The sequence below is a fragment of the Canis lupus genome, chromosome 12, assembly GCF_011100685.1.
Source record: "Canis lupus familiaris isolate Mischka breed German Shepherd chromosome 12, alternate assembly UU_Cfam_GSD_1.0, whole genome shotgun sequence".
NCBI lineage: Eukaryota > Metazoa > Chordata > Mammalia > Carnivora > Canidae > Canis > Canis lupus.
The window spans coordinates 59,112,711-59,134,527 of NC_049233.1; the positions used below are offsets into that span (position 1 = coordinate 59,112,711).

The 21,817-nt window shown below is 32.4% G+C and overlaps 1 protein-coding gene across 7 annotated transcripts in view; it reads right to left on the reverse strand.

Annotated features, from left to right (window-relative positions):
• ASCC3 (activating signal cointegrator 1 complex subunit 3) overlaps nucleotides 1–21,817 on the reverse strand; it is a 336,407-nt gene that overhangs the window by 254,017 nt on the left and 60,573 nt on the right. For all 7 annotated transcript variants that reach the window (XM_038554805.1, XM_038554806.1, XM_038554808.1 and 4 more), the window contains 4 exons: nucleotides 20,747–20,867; nucleotides 18,625–18,829; nucleotides 17,754–17,895; nucleotides 17,071–17,196 (listed from right to left, as the gene is read on the reverse strand). In XM_038554805.1, coding sequence (XP_038410733.1) covers nucleotides 17,071–17,196; nucleotides 17,754–17,895; nucleotides 18,625–18,829; nucleotides 20,747–20,867 — 594 coding nt within the window. The remainder of the gene's footprint in view (nucleotides 1–17,070; nucleotides 17,197–17,753; nucleotides 17,896–18,624; nucleotides 18,830–20,746; nucleotides 20,868–21,817) is intronic.

Consider the following 21,817-nt stretch of genomic DNA (forward strand, 5'->3'; position numbering starts at 1 on the left):
TATAACTGAAAGTCTGTACCTCTTAATCACTTTCACCTATTTGCCTATCCTTTCACCCCTAACTCCCTCCAGACTGTTCAACAGCACATGTAACTAGTGGCCACTGTATTAAACAGTGCAGCTCCAGAAAGAACCCAGCTAACTTATATAATGTTTTAAAATTGATAAATATATTGTCATAACATAGCAGACTGAATTGCAGGAAAGGCTCTTAGGATAGCATATAAAATCCTTAACATGGTCTCAAAGGCCCTGCCATAATCTGTGGGTCATGGAATTCAGATGAACTATACTGAGGATTCTTTGGGGGAACAGAAAGAACATATTAGTTTTATCCAATCTCTTATTGCTAATAAAGTTATCCCTAGTGAGTAAAGAAACAACAAAAACCCCACAAGTAATCATTTGTTGCATGTGTTAAAGAATGTAATTAATGTTCTATTCCAACATTGACTAAGTCACTAATACTTATTACTATATTCCAACCCGAAGTCTAAAATAAAACAGTTAGGTCTAAGCATGCACCATATACTAAACTGGCCCTAATGGAAACCTCATTACTCACCTTTACTAAAGGTTAACAAATATTTCACCTGATAAAACAAAAATTACTTGCAGTCTTGAAAGTGCTAAACAATATATATAAGGAGTTACTTCCCTTTAGAATATGAGAATACTGGGGTGCCTGGGTGGCACAGTTAAGCACCTCACCTAGGTCATGATCTCAGGGTCATGAGATCAAGCCCCATGTTGGGCTCCATGCTTGGCATGGAGTCTGCTTGAGATTCTCTCTCTCCCTCTGCCCTTCCCACTTATGCTCGTTCTCTCTGAAAGATAAATAAATCTTAAAAAAAAAAAAATATGAGAGCACTAAGAGTTGGGAATCTGTTTTTCATCTTCGTCTTCCTAATGCCCACCATAGTACCTGGCACAAAGAAAATATTCAGTGATATTTCTTCTGTACTTGATTCAGCTGAGTCATTCTAATTAAACTAATTATCATCTATGAGCTGCATCACTGAAGAATTTTCATAAATTATGTCATATTTAAGAGACTCCATGTTGAGCACAATGACTAACTCCAGAACAAAAGCTGGGTATATATTATTCTGCTAACATTATTTAAGTGTGATAAATGTTTTTTATTAGATATCATAAAAACAAGCGAAATTATTTTTTTCCCTACATTCGTTCACTGCAGCTTCCAGTGAAACTAGATATTACCTTGGATTCCAACCCCTGCTACATTTGCTCTGGGAAAAAAAAAAGGCAATGTTTCAAAACATATTTTTATATTTTAAAAATCTTCTTGACACTAAGGTAGTATTAGAAACTCTAAAAATAATCAAACACTTAGAATGTCATAGAATTTCATCCCTTAGGAAGAATACATAAAAAATGTTGTCAGAAATATTTAATATTCTCTTTATTGTTTATCCTCAAGAAATCACTTATCCTCAAGAAACTGTTTCACTGATTTGTCCCCAATCCAAATCCAAATTTTTATACCTGTGTTTTTACATATTTATATCTTTTAATATGGATATAGCAATATGTGCTATTATTTTAAAATATATAACTTCTGAATTCAAAGATAACAAAACATCATTTCTGAGAGACTTTGTAAAAATCAGTTAAATTATGCTTAGTTCTTTATTTTAGCTGTAAGAGAGTTATAGGAAATTCTTAGGAGACTATATAGTTCAGCTAGGGATCCCCCACATATACCAACTGAATTAGTCAACTAAACTCCAGGTCAGTGTACTTCATATATGGCTTTACTCTCCAGTAGTGGGTTATGAAATCAACTTAGTGAATTGTGATCAGCATTTTTAAAGAATAGAAAAGAAAAAAAAATAGTGCAGCATATCATATATGATAAGGGCAAATACTGTTACACAAAAATTTTGCTTGTGTTTGGGTATATGGAATCAAAATGTGAAATGATGGTTTGAAACCCAATGTTATAGATAGACACTTTCCAATGAACACAAATGCATTCTTTTAAAATATGGCTTATTTCATTTTGGGAACACAGCAACCTTTCTCTCACAAATGTATATAATCTTGGGCTTAGCAATTCCACTTTTAAAAAAAAAGCATACTTGCACACATGCAAAACTGTGCACAAGTAAGAGTACTCATCACAAAATTATCTGTGGTACCAAAAACTAGAAACAAATCCAACTGTCATCAATAGGGTACTACGTGAATAAATTATGGCACATCAATATAATGGAATTCTATGAAGCCATAAAAAAATTCTATGCAGGAAAAAAAAAACTCTGTGTAGAATAGTAACATTTCCTATTACTGAGATGGAAATATTTGCTTATGTGAAAAAAGTAAGGTGCAGAACAGTATGCAATATGCTATTTTTTGTTCATATTTGGTGGGGGTGGGGAGAAGGTACTCAGAATCTATCATTGTTTCTGAAGATTCAAGATAAATACATAAAACCTAAACATGGCGATTATTAAAGAAAGAAGTAGGGATCTGAGCAGGTGAGGAACAGATATAAAATAGGAAATTTTTCACTATTTAAAGGTTTCTAGTTTTTGAAACATCAAAATAACACCTATGTAAAAAGAGACACGAAAAGAGATACAAGATACAAGTGACTTCTTTAGAAAATGGAAAAGCTAAAGAAGTATCTAATTAAATAGAGAAGCCTAAATGAGCTCTTAAGTTTTTCAAAAATATTTTGTATTAAAAAGTTCTTATTATTCCTACAATTTTACCCTCCAGAGACAAAAAGATAATTGAGTTACTCTTCTGAAATGCTTCAAATTATTTTAAATCGTGTATCCCTCCAGTCTCCTCTCTGACATTCTATTTTTGATCTTAATACACCTAGTTACTCAAAGGCATCTCTGGACAGTTTAGGAACAGAAAAAACAGTGGGTTCTCTTCTTACCTCCAATACCTATTAGAATTGTGGCCTCACCCAAGACTGTATTTCATCACAGATCAGATATATTATTAAATGCAAAACTTAAGCTATATTCCTGCCTTTATCTAAAATGCACTCTCTCATTCATTCAATGTATATTGAACACTAACTACCATGTCTCAAACTGTGAGGACTTATTTTCTATTCTCAACAACTCATGGTGCAGCAGGTGAATCTAGACTACAAGGAGTCTGTTACTTAGTTTCAAACTATATACATCTACTACTGCCCACCCTAATCTTTAAAAAAAACAGAGAAGACTAGACATGCTACTTCACTGAACCTGCCAATCCCAAACTAGATTCTCTATGTCAAGATCAGCAAATTAACATGATATAACACAAATACTAAAATGTTATCTTCAATGATCTTGGACTATGAATACACAAGATAATATATTCCTTATTATTTAAATTGGTAATCATTCATTAATCCATTAAATAATAGTAACAGCTAGCATTTCTTTTGAGCACATAATACAAATTAAGGCTTTGTATTAAATACTTCAAGGGGATTACTTTAACATACAAAGAAATACCATGAGTTAAGTCTTTTTATTGTCCATATTTTATTTTAATTTTTTACATTTCTTCATGTTTTTATTTAAATTAGTTAACATACAATGTAATATTAGTAACAGATATAGAATTTAGTGATTCACTTAAATATAACATCTAGTGCTCATCACTACAAGTGTACTACTTATTTTAAAAATGGGGACGCTGGGCATAGAGGGTTTGAAGACTGCCCAAGGCTAAATTACCAGTAAGCAAGAGAGCAAAGACTGAAACTCAGGTATTTAATACCAAAGTCCAAATTTAAAAATCCCAATTAAAAACTTGTAAGGCTTACTGATTTCGTTACTTTATATTTTTCAAAATAACTTAATTTTATAAAAATAAAAATATAAAGCTGATAAACATACTGACTATACTAATAACTGAATAAAGGCAAAAAGAATAAGATTTTTTATTAACCTTAGTGTTAAGGTTTTTAAAGTGTTAAGTGTTAAGGTTAACCTTAGTGTTAAGGTTTAGGGTTTTTAAAACCTCGATTATTCTTGATAATGTTTATATCTTCATATGCATTATATACCTCACTTATAAATGATTAACACTAATAAATATGCATATATGTAACCTAAAAATCCCACTTCCAAAAATTTATCCAAGTTAAACTGAAAAAAAAAAAGGTAGGTAAATAAGCACAAAGACATTTGCTAAAACATCATTTAAAAGAAAAAAAATAATTAAAAGCTGAGTGTCCACAAATAATGGATTGGGATAAGTAATTCATATCACATTCTTCATGAATTACAGTAGTTAAATACAATGAGGAAGATATTTGTGCTCATAGGAAAATGTATCCAAAAGAAAAGAAAAAAAAAAGTATGCCACAGAACAGTAATATAATTACATATCTGTTAATATAAAAAAATTATGAAAAAAATATATCAAACTGTTCAACTGGAGTTGGAATTATAAAGGAACTTTCACTTTCTGTTTTGTAAGTGTAAATATTACATTTTAGATAGTACTTTTTTTGGTGAATAGATTTTATCATCAGCCCCATAAAAATGCTTTATTTACATAAAAATATATATCTTAATGATAAATAAAAGAGGAAGAACTGTTCTGTACTAACTTAATGCATTAAAAATAACATCATTTGTTTTTTTATAGATAGAAATATGTAATTTTTTAGTTAATACAAATTAACTGATTCATCTTTTTTTCAATATCTCATACAAAGAGTCCAACATCTTTACCAAATACCTTATTTTCAATTTGTACTCCCACCTGAAAATGCACTGAACAATTACTGAATTCTTCTAAGAATAAAGAAAGTAAATCTATGGCCAGTTTCTCTTCACTGAAGAGTCGCGCATTTTAATGTTTCATAAGAACTCATTTTTGAACCTGACAATCTGGGTAGAGGAAATTAAATCCTAACAAAAAAAGGCCTCAGGAGAGTAATCTACTATTAAATCTCTGAAGGAAGTGAGATCGTAAGATTTTGTGAAAATCAAGTAAGTTTTTTTCTAAAATGAAACTAATCCAAATTTTATTACATTATGACAAAAAGCCATTAAAAATCATAATGCATAATTCATAATCCTTTCATATTTTTAACTGAATGTATTTACACTATTAAAATAGTGACTGGAAATACTATGCCCTTAGTATCAATTCTTAAAAATTCTTTCATAGTGAAAATACTCCATTTAAGAAGCATAATAAAAAAAAAAGAAAAAAGAAACCCAACTAACCAACTAACCCAACCCATCTAAATAAATAGATGAGTCTCCTAAATATACTCCACTACATGATCGCAAAATGATAAATTAATGTCCTTGAAGAGAAAAAACACAAGCAGAGAATAACAAATAGCAATGCCACATTTAATGAGAACTTAAGATATAATGGAGTCAGAGAAGTAAACTAACCTCTTCTTGGAAGGAAAAGATGCCCTCCCTATTCCTAAGCTGGAACTAGGGCTTGAATGCTAAGGAAAACTGAAGAAAAAGTTCTCAGGAGGGAATTTTAACAGATAAAGAAAACTCTGGCTGCACATAACAAGCTCCACTACAAACTCTTGAGATTACACATTTGGGTGTCTATCAGCACACACTAAACAACAATTGAGCATGTCAGATGTCAATCTGAAGTAACACCAAAATGCTGTACCAACAGACACATTCACAGTACACAAGAAGACAGTAAAAGAGACATGGGTCAACCTCAGTTATGGGTTTCATTTGGCTGGGTTTGGACCGCTTGTCATTAAAACTACTATAATAAGACAGGGCTGGTTTCACGAAATCAGTATCACAAACTTCAGAGGCTTAAAGCATAAGTAAAACTGAAGGTTAAGAATCTGGTATTTTCTACTTAGTTAATATATTATTTTCACAAGGGTGATGAACTCATACTGACATGTATACCCAAATATTCCCCCAGGATGTCAGTATAAGTGTTATTATAGCTTAAAAGATATAAGACACCATTATTTATTTGGTAATACAAACAGTCTTTTTGGTCCAAACTGTGGGACCTTTCTAACAAACAGCTGCACTTTTAATCATGGCAATAAAACAGAAGCACAACAGTCTCTGTCAAGCTCTGTTGAATCCTACAAAGAAAATGTCATTTTCAGATTCTTGGCTGATATTTATGGTAATAACTGATTTCAGCTCTGAGTTTAACCTTTAAGTTACTTGCGCCATCTTACTTGGAATCTTCAGAAAGGATAAAGTATTTTGGCACTTACATGATAAATAAATGTTATAGATATTAAATTACAGGCAATTTCTTAATTTAAATTTTCTTACTGTATATATGCCTTTAAACTTTCCAAAACTAATTAAATAAAGCAAGGATGTCACTTTAAATATATATCTCCTTAGACAGGAAAATTTTATCATGAAAAGAAATCCTCAGATGAATTGTTCTGAGTGATAAGAGACTACTTCCACTTGCATTTAATCTCATAATATTGGAATAACTTATTTTGATATCCAGTTAAAAATTCATTTAATATAAATAATACTAACTTAGCTAAAGTATATATCATAAAATGAAAGTGTTAATGACTTATTTAGAGTGGTCAGTTTAATACCCAAATGTGGGGGGATCCCTGGGTGGCTCAGCGGTTTGGCGCCTGCCTTTGGCCCAGGGCGTGATCCTGGAGTCCCGGGATCGAGTCCCACGTCAGGCTCCAGGCATGGAGCCTGCTTCTCCCTCCTCCTGTGTCTCTGCCTCTCTCTATGTCTATCATGAATAAATAAATAAATAAATCTTAAAAAAAATAAAAAATAAAAAATAAACATTTAAAAAAAATACCCAAATGTGCATGCATGCGTGTGTGTGTGTGTGTGTGTGTGTATTTCATTGCTTAAGAACATAGTTGGTACTGATCCTGAAGATCAGAAATTGTAAAATACCGATTTAAATTGGTTCCTCTTAAAATTTCTAACATTTTAAAACACAATGTAATATCTTTACCTCATGTCTATAAAATGGAGGATCTGGGAATGATTTATCTATTGGGGAAAGAAGCAATACAGTGGACTTATAAATTACCTCCTTAAACTGAAATTTAAACTTGTTTCGCCACAGGAGATCTGAAGCTCACATAGAAGGGTTCTAAATACATTGAACACACCACTCAAAAGAGTAGGGAAAAGATCCGTGGAAGCCTGCTGAAGAGGAGTTCAGCTGAGGGTGTGCTGGAGGGAGCAGAGTGCTTGGAGAAGAGGCTCCTCATACATAGGGTAGGAAGCGTGTGTGCTTTTTAAAATGACATTTCCAGAACTCAACCCCTGAAGTTTTCATTCATTTGTCTAGGGTGGGAATGGTAATTTGTACATTTCTTAATAGCACCCCAAGTGATTATCAAGCACAAGCAAGACTGAGGACTGTTACCCTTATTTTCCCTACTCACGTCCCAACGCATTGACTAGGTTTTCCTAGTCATCTGTTCTTTAATAGTTTAACACAACCTCCTCTGGAAAGAACAAACTATATTTTACTCAGAAAAACTTATGTTTGAAACATGTATCAAGTTGAAGGTATACATTTAGTTAAGGGGGGTCCCTAAAAGAGAAACGTTTTGCTTGAACCTCTTTTATAGTATGCCAAGATTTCAAAGGATGAGCAAAATATTTCAAGGAAGAAATCATAACACTTATATAATAAAATATGATTATTATATAGATTGCTTAAGAATATATGCTGAGATTTCTTTATACAATGATTTTCCCTGATACATTTAAATTACCTCAACTTATATAACTATTATTTCCATATAATTCTGAAATTTATAAACAATGTAATAGCTTGTTAAGAATGTAAAAAGTGGGCGCCTGGTTGGCTCAGTCGGTTAAGTGTCTGACTTGATTTTGGCTCAGGTCATGATCTCAGGGGCCTTGCATAGGGCTCCCCACTCAGAGAGGAGTCTGTTTCCCCTCTCTTTCCTTCTGTCCTTCTCCACACTAGTCACATACATACTCTATTTTTTAAATAACATATATATATTTTTTTAAATGAAGAATGTAAAAAGCAAGATAGCCTATGTTTGTTTAGTCACTGTTATTTGGACCACTGGATGAAATTTAAACTTGTCTTCTCAAACCTTGGTTGCAGGGAATTAAGTTTAGAAAATGCAATATAAGGTACCTAATAAAATGCAGAGTATTAACTAAAGATATATAAGTCAGTTTGTTTTATCTTTATTAATTTAAACTGTCTTTTATACTACTTTGACATTCATCTTGAAGGAATTTTGAAGTTACTTATATCAAAATAATTCCACCTATTAATATCTCTTAGTAGAAAGACTTAAAGTGTCCCCTTTTCCAGATTAAACAGCAAAACTCAGCTATCGATGTGAGAACAGCTTATATAATTATTACTCAGGCTGAGAATTTACTGATCACCTAAAATGTATCACAGATACCACTATACATTTTCTGTGTGCCAACTCACATCATCTTCAAAATAAATAGTCTGATGAGATAACTGAAATTTAAAGGGGCTATGTAACTGGATCAAATCACAAAATGTGTCAATGGTAAAGGGTGCAACTTAACCTCAGCTATACTTGCCTAACTGGATAAAGTTTGTTTGGCAGGATCATAATTCTAAACTGCTTTGTCCCATCATACCTCGTAGCACAATGCCCTTGTGCATTAATCAGGAGCTCAAGAAATCATTATTGATGACTGATAAGCAATCCAAGCATATTTCCAGAGAAAAATAATGAAAATCTCTATATAAATAGTAACACAATCATATCAAATATTTCTGTTTATTAAAATAGGGCTGTGTAACCACAATATATAGATAGATTGGAAAATATGGACTAAGTCTATTTCTAAAGTGATTTGAAATTCTCACAAGTTAAATTCATCTACCTTTCAGACTTCTGAATTCATTTTAGTTCTAAAATTATCATTCTGGGACAGCACAATATGTTTTAGGCTTTTAATCTCTCTTCTAATTTGTCATAAAGTCAATAAAGTGTAGGTTGTAAAGACTTTTTTTTTTTTAAGACTTTGTTAGAGAGAGAGAGAGAGAGAGAGAGAGAGAGAGGGAGATAGCAAGTGAGAGAGCACAAACAGAGGGGAGAAGGAGAAGCAGGCTCCCTGCTGGGCAAGGAGCCCGACATGGGGCTCCATCCTAAGACACCAGAATCAAGACCTGAGCTGAAGGCAAAAGCCCAACTGACTGAGCCACCCAGGCGCCCCAAAAAGTTAGTTCTTTTGTTAGATTACGCCTAGCTAGAGTCGCAGATCTTGGTTATAACTCTAGTTAAGCAGTTTTGTTTTTATTTTTGAAGCAGTTGATGCCTTTATCCTAGTTAGTAGTTTGCAAGTTCCCAGTGAACTTTATAATACTATAATCCTGAAGAAGTTCAGGGCATATAGACAAAATTAATTCTTCTTTTTAAGGAAAAATATAGATAGAATTTCCCTTCTAATGAGACCTAGCTGTGTCATGTATTTGAACTATAGAGTACTTTCATAACAAGTAAACATTACTTTTTAATCATATAATTTAATTGCTGGAAGTCACAAAAATATTTAGAACTTTATAAGAAAGCTACTGAATAGGTCACATTTTTACTTATTTAAGCCCTTACTGACTTTCATAACAGAAGATAATCTACATCAAAAGTATGATTTTCACACACAGCAGACGAAATACTTTAAAATCCCTAATTACGTCTGAGAGTAAGCTGAGAAATTCTTAAGGTTTTCCTTATGGTTTTGCATAGTAATACTTCACATAATATTCTCACCAGAAAACAGTGGCCCTGTGACAGTGACCAAATTTTTAAACTAGAAATACTATTTTAGGGACACCTTGGAGGCTCGGTAGTTGAGCATCTGCCTTCAGCTCAGGTCATGATGCTAGGGTTCTAGGATCAAGTCCTGCATTAGGCTCTCCACAGGGAGCCTGCTTCTCCCTTTGCCTATGTATCTGCTTCTCTCTGTGTGTCTCTCATGAATAAATAATTAAAAAAAAAACTTCAGAAATACCATTTTACAGTTTCTATAGTAAAATTAGTATGATAGACAAGACATAGTCTCTACTGTTCCTTTCTCCTTACACCCCATACTAGCTCTATTACTTTAAAAACACATTGGTGGGCAGCCCAGGTGGCTCAGCAGTTTAGTGCCGCCTTCAGCCCAGGGAAGGGCTGACTCAGCCTGACTGAGTCCCACGTCAGGCTCCCTGCATGGAGCCTGTTTCTCCTCTCTGCCTCTCTCTCTCTGTCTCTCATGAATAAATAAATGAAATTTTTAAAAAAATAAAAACAAAAAACCCTGCTTTATCAGAAAAAAAAAAAAAAAGAAAAAGAAACACATTGGTAAATTCATGGTCACTGTTCAGATAAAGACCAATTCTCCGAGAACACAGTAGTCAAGAAACAACTCAGTCTCATGCTCTCCAAGAAATTAACATTAACAGCTATAGCCTGTACTAATCCCTCTGTCTTCTATATGACTAAATTTGCACCACTGATTTTGTACTTAGTGCATTCCATAGTATATTATTTGTAAATACTCACCATAGATGTCTTTTTTTATGTCCCTAGCTATGTTGCAAGCTCACTGTAGACAGAGCAAACATACCTATTTCTGTTTTCATTTTTAACAATGTCAAGTTATAGGTATAGGAAAAATGTAAAATCCTTTTTCTTTCCTTCCTCATTTTGACTGCTGACATTAAATAGATTATAGAATAAAAAAATGAACAAGAAGTTACCAAAAAAGCTTTATTTGGAAACATGATAAAATTGGATTGGAAATCCCAAGGGCAAAGGGAAGATCTTATTAGCAGCCAGAGAGAAAGCTTACTTAAAAAAAAAAAAAAAATCACAATTAGATTGATTGCAGATGTCTCAAAAGCAAGAATGGAAAGAAAATGTTATAATAATATCTTTAATGTTTTAATATAGGATGTGATAGAGTAATATCTTTAGTGTGCTAAGAGAAAATAACTATAAACCTAGAATTCTATTAAAAGCAAATATATCTTTAAAAAATAAGGTAAAATAAAGACATTTTAGATTAACAGAAATTAGAGATTTTTGCCAGTAGCAGATTCTCACTAAAGAAAATTCAGGCAAGGAAAAGTTACAGAACATGAATGCACTGATGGAATTAAAAAACAGTGAGCAAAATACATAGTAAAACCAAATAAGTACTGACTATAAAACAATAATAACAGTAACAATAATATCTGACATAAAAATTAAAACAAGGTAGAACTAAAATACATAACAACAATATCAAAGAAGCTTGGGAAGGGAATGATTAGAAAGTAAGAGTTTTAACAACCTTATTTATAGTATTTTTAGATTTCATTTGATGCCTAGAAGAGGGAAAAAAGAACCAACTTTTCAGGTACCTAACTCTGAAGGGAATAAAATTCTTTTTTTTTTTTTTTAATAAAGTTCTTATATGGCTCTGTTCTATTGGGGTTTCTCAGCCTTTGCAATATTGATACTTTGAGAATTCTTTGTTCTGAGAGGCTATTATGTGCACCTTGGAATGTTTAGTAGCAGCTTGCTTCTATTTACAAAGTGACAGTAGCAACCTCCAAGTTATGACAACCAAAAGTGTCTCCAAATATTGCCAAACATCTTTTAGGAAGGATGCAGGCAGGGAGGCTGCCCAGTGAAAACCACTATTGTAGGAAAAGAATGGTGGAATCAACTTCTTTTTCTTTTCTCATTTTATTTAAGACCTAAATTCGAAGTGTACAGATCTGACTTTTCTGATAATTTATCATTGTGAAAACAGAATTATTTCCTTTCTTTGATAACGACTTATTTGAGAATTCAATAAACTATTGGCCTCCCTCAGAGAAAAGGGGAAAACACACCTTTTACCTTGCTATAATTCCCAATTTCCAGAGTTACCTGCTGCTTTTGGTTCAAAAAGATAAAATCCATAATTAAGCCCTGAAGATTCTATTAAAACACAAGGATTTTGTGAATTTTCATGGAATAATAATTCTCAACTGCAACAGCTTCATGTCCTACCTTCATTCTCTTAGAGTAATGTTTCTCCACTTGGGAGATATTTTTATTGTAAAAAAATAATAATCATCATCAGAAAAAGAGAGTTTGATAGCTCCAGAGACCAGCAGAGTCTCCTTTAAGTCTTTGTTGAATGCTCACTAGCACAAGCATATGAGAAAAGTGCCCAAGGTATGGAGAAGAACCACTTAAATGGGTTAGAGGAAGCAAACTCATACCTCACCCTCTGGAGTCTGGAACAGCTCTCATTTTTACCAACCAACGTGGAAAACCTCTTATTTAACTGGGAATTATGCAGAGTACTCTACTCAGAAGAGCTGTGTCTCAGTAATGAGGCAAAACTAGCCTTTAAATGCTGCATGCCCACCTAAGAAATTTTAGAAGCAAGACCTGAAGAGGTCAAACTGACCCAAGGTAACTTAACAATATCCCAGAAGAAAACTCAAGGATGTTTGTAAGAATACAAAATATCCACTATTAAACAAGGAAATCACAATGTCTGCTTTATTTCTTGTTGATTTTTTAAAAGATTTTTCTTTATCATTGGTTTTAGGCAGTTTGATTATGATGTGACTTTGAATTAGCTTTCTGTCCTTGTATAAGAAGTTACCAAAAATTTAGTGACTTAAAACATACATTTATTATCTCAAAGTTCTGGAAGTCTGATTTGGGAGGGCTTGAAGGGGGTTCTCTGTTCAGGGTTTCATAATGGTGAATCTATTGTTCTGGCCAGGCCGACCTCTTATTTGGAAGCTCTGAGGAAGGATTCCCTTAATAAGCTCATTCAGATCGTTGGCAAAATCCACATCCTTGGAGTTGTAGAACTGAGGTTCCTAATTCTTTGCTGTCCATTATTCTTTGCTCCTAAAGACTACCCACATTCCTCGGCATATGGCCTATTCTATCTTCACAGCCAACAAGGGAGTATCAAATTTCCTATGTGCTCTAAATCTCTGATCTCTATTGACAATGAAAACGTCTTTGACTTGAGTCAGAGCATAAAGGGTAACCTGATAGGTACGTAAGTATAAAAAAATGTTTTTGTTATTATTATATATCTTAATATGTTTTTTAAAAAGATTTATTTGAGAAAGAAAGAGCACACAGAAGCAGAGGGAAAGAGACTCTTAAGCACACTCTGTGCTGAGCGAGGATGGAGCTCAGTGGGGCTCATTCTCATGACCCTTAGATCACAACCTGAGTCAAAACCAAGAGTTGATGCTTAACCAAGTACACAATCCAGGTGCCCCTAGATATCTTACTATCTTAAAAAGACTGCTAAAGCAAAAAGGATAACAACATATTGTGGAGTTTATAAAGATATACAAGTAATCTACATCTACATGTTTGCTCATTTCTTTGTTTTGGTGGTATTATGTGTTAAAAAATCTAGCAAATACATCAGAATCAGTATTCTCATGGCTTCAATCTCCAAGTGAAGGTAAGCATTTATCAAGAGAAACAACTATTGATAAAATGGTTAGAAATTTAATTTGTGCTACATCATTTCTTTCCCCATGAAATTTATGGAATTTTCTTTACTAAGATCCATATCAGTTTAAAAAAGATTGTAAGCACACTCTTAAACTTTCAACTTTATATTTTGTTATTATTACTTGATACCACCTCTTAAAAAGGCAGTGAGTGATTCAACGCCATGGTTCTGATGAAACTGATGATATGCTTGACAGTGTAAGAACCAGCCTTGTGGGATACTTCAGGAAAGGGTTATTTGGGGGCATGTCAAGGTTTTAGCAACATTTCATCCTTTTCAAACTGGTCTCATGAGAAAGATCCACACTTTGAAGTATTTCTCTGGATGCTTCTTTTGTTTTCTTGCCTTTATAATCTGATTGAATCAAACTCTCAATAAATTCCTTGGCGTTAGGATCCTCAACCTCAGGTTCAGAAAAGTAAAATAGAGGAAAAGTAGGTGTTTGTTTGTTTTCTTTTAATTCTATTTCACTTTTTTCCAAATGTCTCTCTTGAATAACCACAATGACTGCTTTCTTTAGTTTCTATAAAACTAATAACTAATTATAAATAATTAGAAACCACTCTAGATGATCTCAATCAAGCGACTATAAATTTAGTTCTCTCTTATCGTGTAGGATAGTATTCAATACTATTCTATATGTGTTTGGAATGAAAGAATAACTGAATAACATAAATGAATACAGATTTATTTACTAAATATAATTTCCTAAGTAACAATAAGTCTTTTCATTTTATCCACACTCTGACTTCACAGCATTTTCATTACATTTTTAAAGTTAACATTTTAGCTAAAATGTATTAAGTATCTAATAATCTTCAGTGTTTAACATAAATTAATAAATTTAATCCTCACAATTAAACTATGAGGTAAGTACTATTATCCCAATTTTACAAATGAAACTGGATCCCAGACGACAGTAATTTGCCCAGAGTCTCATAGCCAGAAAGTGAGGGAGTCAAGTCAAACTAGGCTAGCTTGGTATCAGAGGCCCTGCTTCCTCACAAGTGTGGTTTTTTTGTCTCCTGAACTTCACATGTGCAAACCTTTCTTTTTCTTCTATTCCTCAGCTTGGTAAATCACACTACCACTTACCCATGATGCCCTGGACATCATTCTAGATTCAAACAAAACTTTAGATGTCAGTATAAAGTCTTCTCTCTGCTTCATCCCCTCCCATTTAATCATTTATCAGATCTTATATACTATAGTGCCTAAATGATTCTCTTAATCCCATTTCTCATATTGGCTGCCACTTTCTTAATTTAGGTGCTTAGCATTTCTCTCTTGAGCAGCAGCTCTATTCTCAACTTTCAACTTTGCATTGCAACCAGGACAAAATTATCTGATGTGACATTCAGTCAGGAGAGGATTATACCTATGGTTCCATAGGACTGTTAGAAATGCCATACAATTATGAATTCAGTGAAAAGAGAAAGATACCATCTTCAAGAGTACTATTCCTGATACATAAAGATCCTACCTTGTATAAAAATGATCCAAGCCAACGGAAGTATCCACTGAAAACATTCTGCTAACGCCTATATTTTTTCCCCGAGGTCTAAATTACTACTCATGCTAATGACATCTGGTTGGATCGTTATCTAGAGTGGCATAACATTAATTATGTACTTAAAATAACATATTGCATTTGAACGTATTATTATCCAATTATCATTACTGCTACGGAAGTGCAAAGTAAAACCACAATGGGAAACACCATACTCGGTCAAAATGGTTAAAATAAAAATATAAATATAAGTAAAATATTAAAATATAAATTAAATAGTAATATTAGGTTACATGGCAGACAGACATTAAGGTTGTAGATGGCATTAATCCATTTAAGGAAAACTCCTACACCTATAATTTAAATTAAAATGAACAAAGTATTTATTTAGAAATAAATATGAAAGAAAAATAAGCCCGATTCATTCATTATGAATGTGGTAAACTTCTACGGCCCATTGAAAAAGTATCCAGAAGCATAAACTATACTGAACGCTGTGCTCTAGTAGTTTTAGAGAGCATCATTATATTGAGGAGAGTGCTAGTCTGACTTGAGTATTTAAAGTTACTTGAATGACTTTTAGTAATAGGGCACTGTTAACTAAATTGTAATACAGACTAATGACTAACTTTATAATCAGATATCCTTGAGATCTGATTTATTGGATTGTCTGCAAAGGGAAGTGAAAACTGTTCAGATGACCTTTTAAAATGTATTCGGAAACATCTTAATTAGGGTTTGTATTTGTCAGAATTTAGTTTTGCATATAATTTACTTGAGTCAAATCTGTGAAATGTAATTGAGGACAAACTGAAGTTCTTGGTGATCTATATCTGGGTCACCTTTTAAGGGTCCTTACAAGTTTACATTGCACTGTTTGAATTACAGTGAGTATACAGAGTCTCCAGTATAGTCTAGATTGGCACTACTTGGTAAGTTTATTGACAGGAAAGATTATTTTTCTACTTAGTTTTATAATTAAACTTCCTCAAATTCTGACAATTTAAATATAAGTAAAAATTATAATCCTTTCCTAAAACTAATTTATTACAAAACTCTAAAAGTTCAGGAAAATGATAAATCACAAACAGAACAGTCAATTTAAAAAAGTATAAAAATAAATTAAGAAATATTTTATTTTGAGATAAAGAAAATGTGGCAAAATTTTAACAAATGGCAAACTGAGGAAGGATATATGGATAATACTATTCATGCAACTTTTCCATAGGTTTGAAATTATTCAAAATTCAGAAGTTGAGAAAAATAAAGAAAATAGTTTCGAATTTGATCCCCTCCTCAAATAGTATTCTATTGTTTTACAGGTTGACCATTTGATATATCAATACATGAATCCTTTAAAACAGTTTAAGCCACGCTACATAGGTTAAACCAAATATTAGCTGAAAGAACAAAAACAAACATGAAACTATAGAAATATATATACAAAGATATGTTTAATGTGTGAAGGAATGAATTTTTAACACTTAAACTCCCCTGGGGTGCCTGAGTAGCTCAGCTGGTTGATTCCTGATTTTGGTTCAAATCATGATGTGGGGTCTTGGGATTGAGCCCTGGGTAAGCTCTGATCTAGAGTCAGATTGTCCCTCTCCCTCTGCTCCTCCCCTGTTTGCACTTTCTTTTCTCTCAAATAAATAAATAAAATCTTTAAAAAAAAAAAAACCTTTAACAACTCTACTGTACCTCTTTAGTAAACAGCTCCATATATCCTCTGTACTGTATCAGCCAACTACCAACTTTTAAAAATAATTTTCCTAAACAAATCTATTCATAAAACATACCAAGCACCAAAAATATCAATTTTTTTATAAAATGATCATTTTGGGGTGCCTAGGTGGCTCAGTCAGTTAAGCATTTGACTCTTGATTTTGGCTCAGGTTGTGATCTCAGGGTTGAGAGATCAAGCCCTGTGTGGACCTCTACACTCAAGGGGGTGTCTGTTTGAGATTCTTTCCCTCTCCTCCTTCCCCCAATCATTTATGTGCTCTCTCTAAAAATAAATAAATAAATCTTTAAAAGAAAGAAAGAAAATGATCATCTCACCTCATCTAAGTCTTGGATATACACTGGTTTTTCCTCAAAGCCAATTGGCATTGGTTCACTATAGGGAATCTTTACTTCTTCATACATTTTGTTATTCTCTCTTTGGATTCCTTCTGGTAAAATCATCTATAAAAATAAAAATTAAAAATAAAATAAAAAAATTGCTTTGGTAAAGATTCTTTAATTAGAAACAGAGAGAGGGAGAGAAAGAACACTACTGGCTTTAGATGTAGCACTGGTATATAAGTACAGCTAATTTAAAGAAAAGTCTAAAAACAAAAAAACCACACAAATTATTGATATAAAGAATCTCTCATATAAAACACCTATTTTGCTGATGAATTTCAAGTATATATTTATTAGTCTCCTGAAGACAAATGTGCAGCTAGGAAAAATGTGCAATATACAGTGTAAAGACCAAAAAGTAATGCAACCACTAAAACTCTAGAATACAGGTTCCATAAATAACAGAAGAGAAGAGAACAAATATATTTTGAATACCTACTGTATGTCAAGTACTTTATATACACTACTTTAAATCATTTAACCCAATATTTTAAAATTAAAGTTAGCATAGTATATCAACTAGTATAAGAGTCACAAAAGAAACAGGGAAAATCTCTGTGCTATTTCCTCAGAATAGAGATATATTATCCCAAAGTGGTCATATACCAATGACATACCTTTGCACCAGCAATGAATGCTGATGTTCTCATGGCTTCAGCCTGGGAATCATAAACATGGGGATAACGTATTTTTTCAACATCCGTGTCTCTTTGCCTGCTCAGAATTGGAACACTTCTAGCATTCAGAAGTGCCTGCTCTCTGTAAACCAAAAATAATGGGATAAATCCGAAATTTTTATCCTGCAAAATATATATTAAAATAGTCATTATAATAACTATTTCAGGTAGCCTTCCAATATAAAGAAGAAATTAAATTACATGAAGAAAGATATTAGCAATCCTGAAATTTTCTGTGTAACTACATAGGAATTAATACATTTTTTTAGGCACTATTTTTAGATAGCATCATCTGGTAAGTTTAATTTAATGTTCTTTATTCATAATTTTGTTTGTCACTATCCAAAAATGTTTAACAAGGTATAAATTCCTTTTTAAGAATAGGATTCAATATTTAAAAGAACAAGTATCATAATGCCTTCATTTCTTTTTCCTCCTTCTTAATCCTAAATAACAAGAGGAAAAGTATTCTTACTAAGCTAGGCAAAAAAGGAAAAAAAAAAAAAAAAAAGTCTCAAAATAAATTGGTGTAGGCTCCACAAGTTTTGACCTAATGGTGTATGCATAGCACCTAGAAATAGCTTATCTCTAAAATCCAAATCTCTCAACCTATATAGCTGCAACCAAGAATATTTTAATTAAGAAGATCACTGCTTTCATATCCCAGAAAATTAGGTTTTCATATAACAAAATTCTGTTCTTATAAGAAAACATGACTAGAACCATCTAAATTGTTTAAACTAAAAAAAATGATGACACATAACAGTAGCAATTATGAAAGAAGCATTTTTCAGCTTCTGATTTTTATTACCTTTGTATTCTCAGTTCCTTAGGATCAAAGCACATAAGTCCTTCTGCAATGTCTCCATCTTCTCCAGCCTTTCTTTCTCGTCTAGCAATCCTTTTTTCTTCACGGCGATATTGTTTCATTAATTGTTTTTCTTGTTCAGACTGAATAGTAACTTGACAACCATAATTAGGTTTAGCATTTTCTCCTAAAATTTTTTTGCAATTGTCTACAAAGAAAATTTAAGAAATATCATGTTTTATAAATTTAGCTTTTATGGAAACCATTTTTCCTCTTCGCCAAAATATAAGTACAATGCTCTAATAATTCATTAAAAAACAAAACTGTCACATTCAATTGTATGTTTTAAGGAGAGGTTTTTAAAATATGGTATCTAAGTGATACTAACACAGTGTTTTAAGAAAAGCCAGCAGATATATTCTTTATGCAGATTATACAGTTTAGCATTATAAACTCTTAAATAAAACACCAAGAACTTTAAAAAATCAGTTTTATAATTTTGAAATTATTCATTTATATAATTTTAATATAATATCAATACTAAGTAGCACCTACTGTTAACACAATAATAAAATATATTTTTTACATATTAGATATACTTTTCCCTATGTAAGAGGCCTTACTGTGTTAAACCGAATATATGTCACTACTTATTTACATATAAAATAAAATTTATTAACACTAGTTCAGGATATATTTGTAAGATAACCAAGGCAAATAAAGATTATGATCCACCTTTTCATGAAAACAAAGTTTATTATTTATTTATTTAAAGATTTTTATTTATTTATTCATGAAAGACACAGAAAGAAAGGCAGAGACGTAGGCAGAGGAAGAAGCAGGCTCCCTGCTGGGAGCCTGATGTGGGACTTGATCCCAGGACCTTGGGATCACAACCTGTGCCAAAGGCAGACGTTCAGCCACTGAGCTAACCAGATGCCCTAAAACAGAGTTAAAAAAAAAAAAAAATTGGAAGACAGCCAGAACCACTAAGAATCAGCTCAATGTTTACAAGGTACAATTTAAACCTAAGATTTGGTCAACTCAATATTAAGGACATTTTTTTCTTCCATCAGGATTATCTTCTATGTTTAATTAAATGTTACCAAGTAGTAGTATCTTGGCTTACTACAGCCCTAAAAGAACTGATAGGAATGTTGCTGAAAGCAATCCAAATCAATACACATTTATCGTATTGAGAACCTGCTAATTCTAGGCACTGCTAAGCTAGGAAGACAATGAAGAATGAGATTTGCTCCATACCCTGAAGGAGCACAGTGCAGTTATTTTATCAAACTCCAAGATCCTACACAGAACAAAGAAGAAATTAAGTGAAGCATCAAGATGGGAAAATTAGTTTTTTAATTCATCTAAGCTTCAGTCAGGCTACAGTTCAACAGAAACTTTAAATGTGTGTATTTGTTTATATACATGTGTATAAGTACATGTGTACAGAGGATAACAATGAAAGGAGAGAAAGAAAGCAAAATGTTAGTGACTAGCAAAACCCACATGAAGGGTATGCAAGTAAGTATTCACTGTATTATCCTTGCACATTTATTACAAGTTGAAAGGTTTGAAAGTTTTCAAAATAAAAAAGTTGAAAAGAAATTATAATATTACTTAGCCCATAGTAAATACTATATGTACTTGCTTTAAAAAAAAATTCTACTCAAATCTCCAGCAAGAAAAAAATGCCATACCTAAATATCAACAGAATCTCTACCATAATAACCTATTTATGGTATTGATATTTGTTTCATAATCTGCCATAGCTAAAATCTACTTTAAAAAGTGGTATCATGGGATGCCTGGGTGGCTCCGAGGTTGAGCGTCTATCTTTGGCTCAGGCTGTGATCCTGGGGTCCTGGGATCAAGTCCTGCATCGGGTACCCCTCAGGGAGCCTGCTTCTCCCTCTGTCTACATCTCTGCCTCTTTCTGTGCGTGTCTCATGAATAAAGAAATAAAATCATAAATAAATAAGTAAGTAAATAAATAAATAAATAAATAATCACTAAATTATATAAATAGGCTAAAGGATATTAAAAGCATAATTATATAAAAAGATTTGCAAACCAATGGATCTTTCCATTACATTAGAATTACCACTGAATACTTTCTTACCTTGAAGAGCCTGCAACTTATGGTCATTTGAAGAATTAAGAAATCTATCCACAATTGTAATTCTATTCTGGAGTAGTTTCTCAATAAGTTCAAGTCCATCAGGTCCCAGCAGTTCAAACAGCTTAAACAAGAAAAAAGAGTCAAAACAATTGTTAACTCAAACTCACCAGTTTCAAGTTATTACACCTGTTCAATGCAGGTATGAACCCAAACTCACATAGAAAGTAGTACCAAAAAGTATTTTTTACAAAATAGTAATTTAGAAAAGAAAAATAACTCTTCATATTGTTAAAACAGTTTTCAGCTTTACAAAGTCAATTTGCAGTTACTACAGCACATGATTCAACTTTTAAAAATAATTATGACTTATATATAAAACTAAATCACAGAAAAACAAATTCTTACACTTGGCTTTTCTTGGTACCACCAAATGAAATTCCAAAATTAATTTGCTTTTTAATACACGGTCTGGTTTTCATAAATAGAGTCCAGAGTGCCATTTTTCTTATAATTTACTACACATAACAGCTATCACTGTAGAGTTAAAGAATCATTAAAATGTTTTAATGACTCATGACATGACAAATTTTTAATGCTTAATTAATTTTGTTATTTTTACCAATTCATTTTATTTTGTTAATGCTTAATTAATAATTTTTAATGCTTAACAAACCTGAGATCTAAGACATGGTTCCACAAGTGCTTTACAAAACTTTTTATAAAGTTTCCATGTGTATCTTATTCAGAGTAATTGCCAAAGAAGCTGATTCAAGAGGCAAAGGACCAGTGATTTAGAAAGACTTTCAATCACATCATTGTATGAAATAAATACTCCAGAAAGCCTTTAGATTTCTTCAGATATGGTTTGAGGACATTTTTTCCTCTCCAGATATATCTAATTTTACATGTGAAGATTTTATGTTAGCCAAATTCTAACTCTTCTCAGAGATTCTAAATAAATAAAATAATAATTAAAGTAGGAATTTGGGCACCTGGATGGCTTAGTCAGTTAATCATCTGTCTTCAGCTCAGGTCATAAACCCAGCATCCTGGGACTGAGCCCTTTATTGG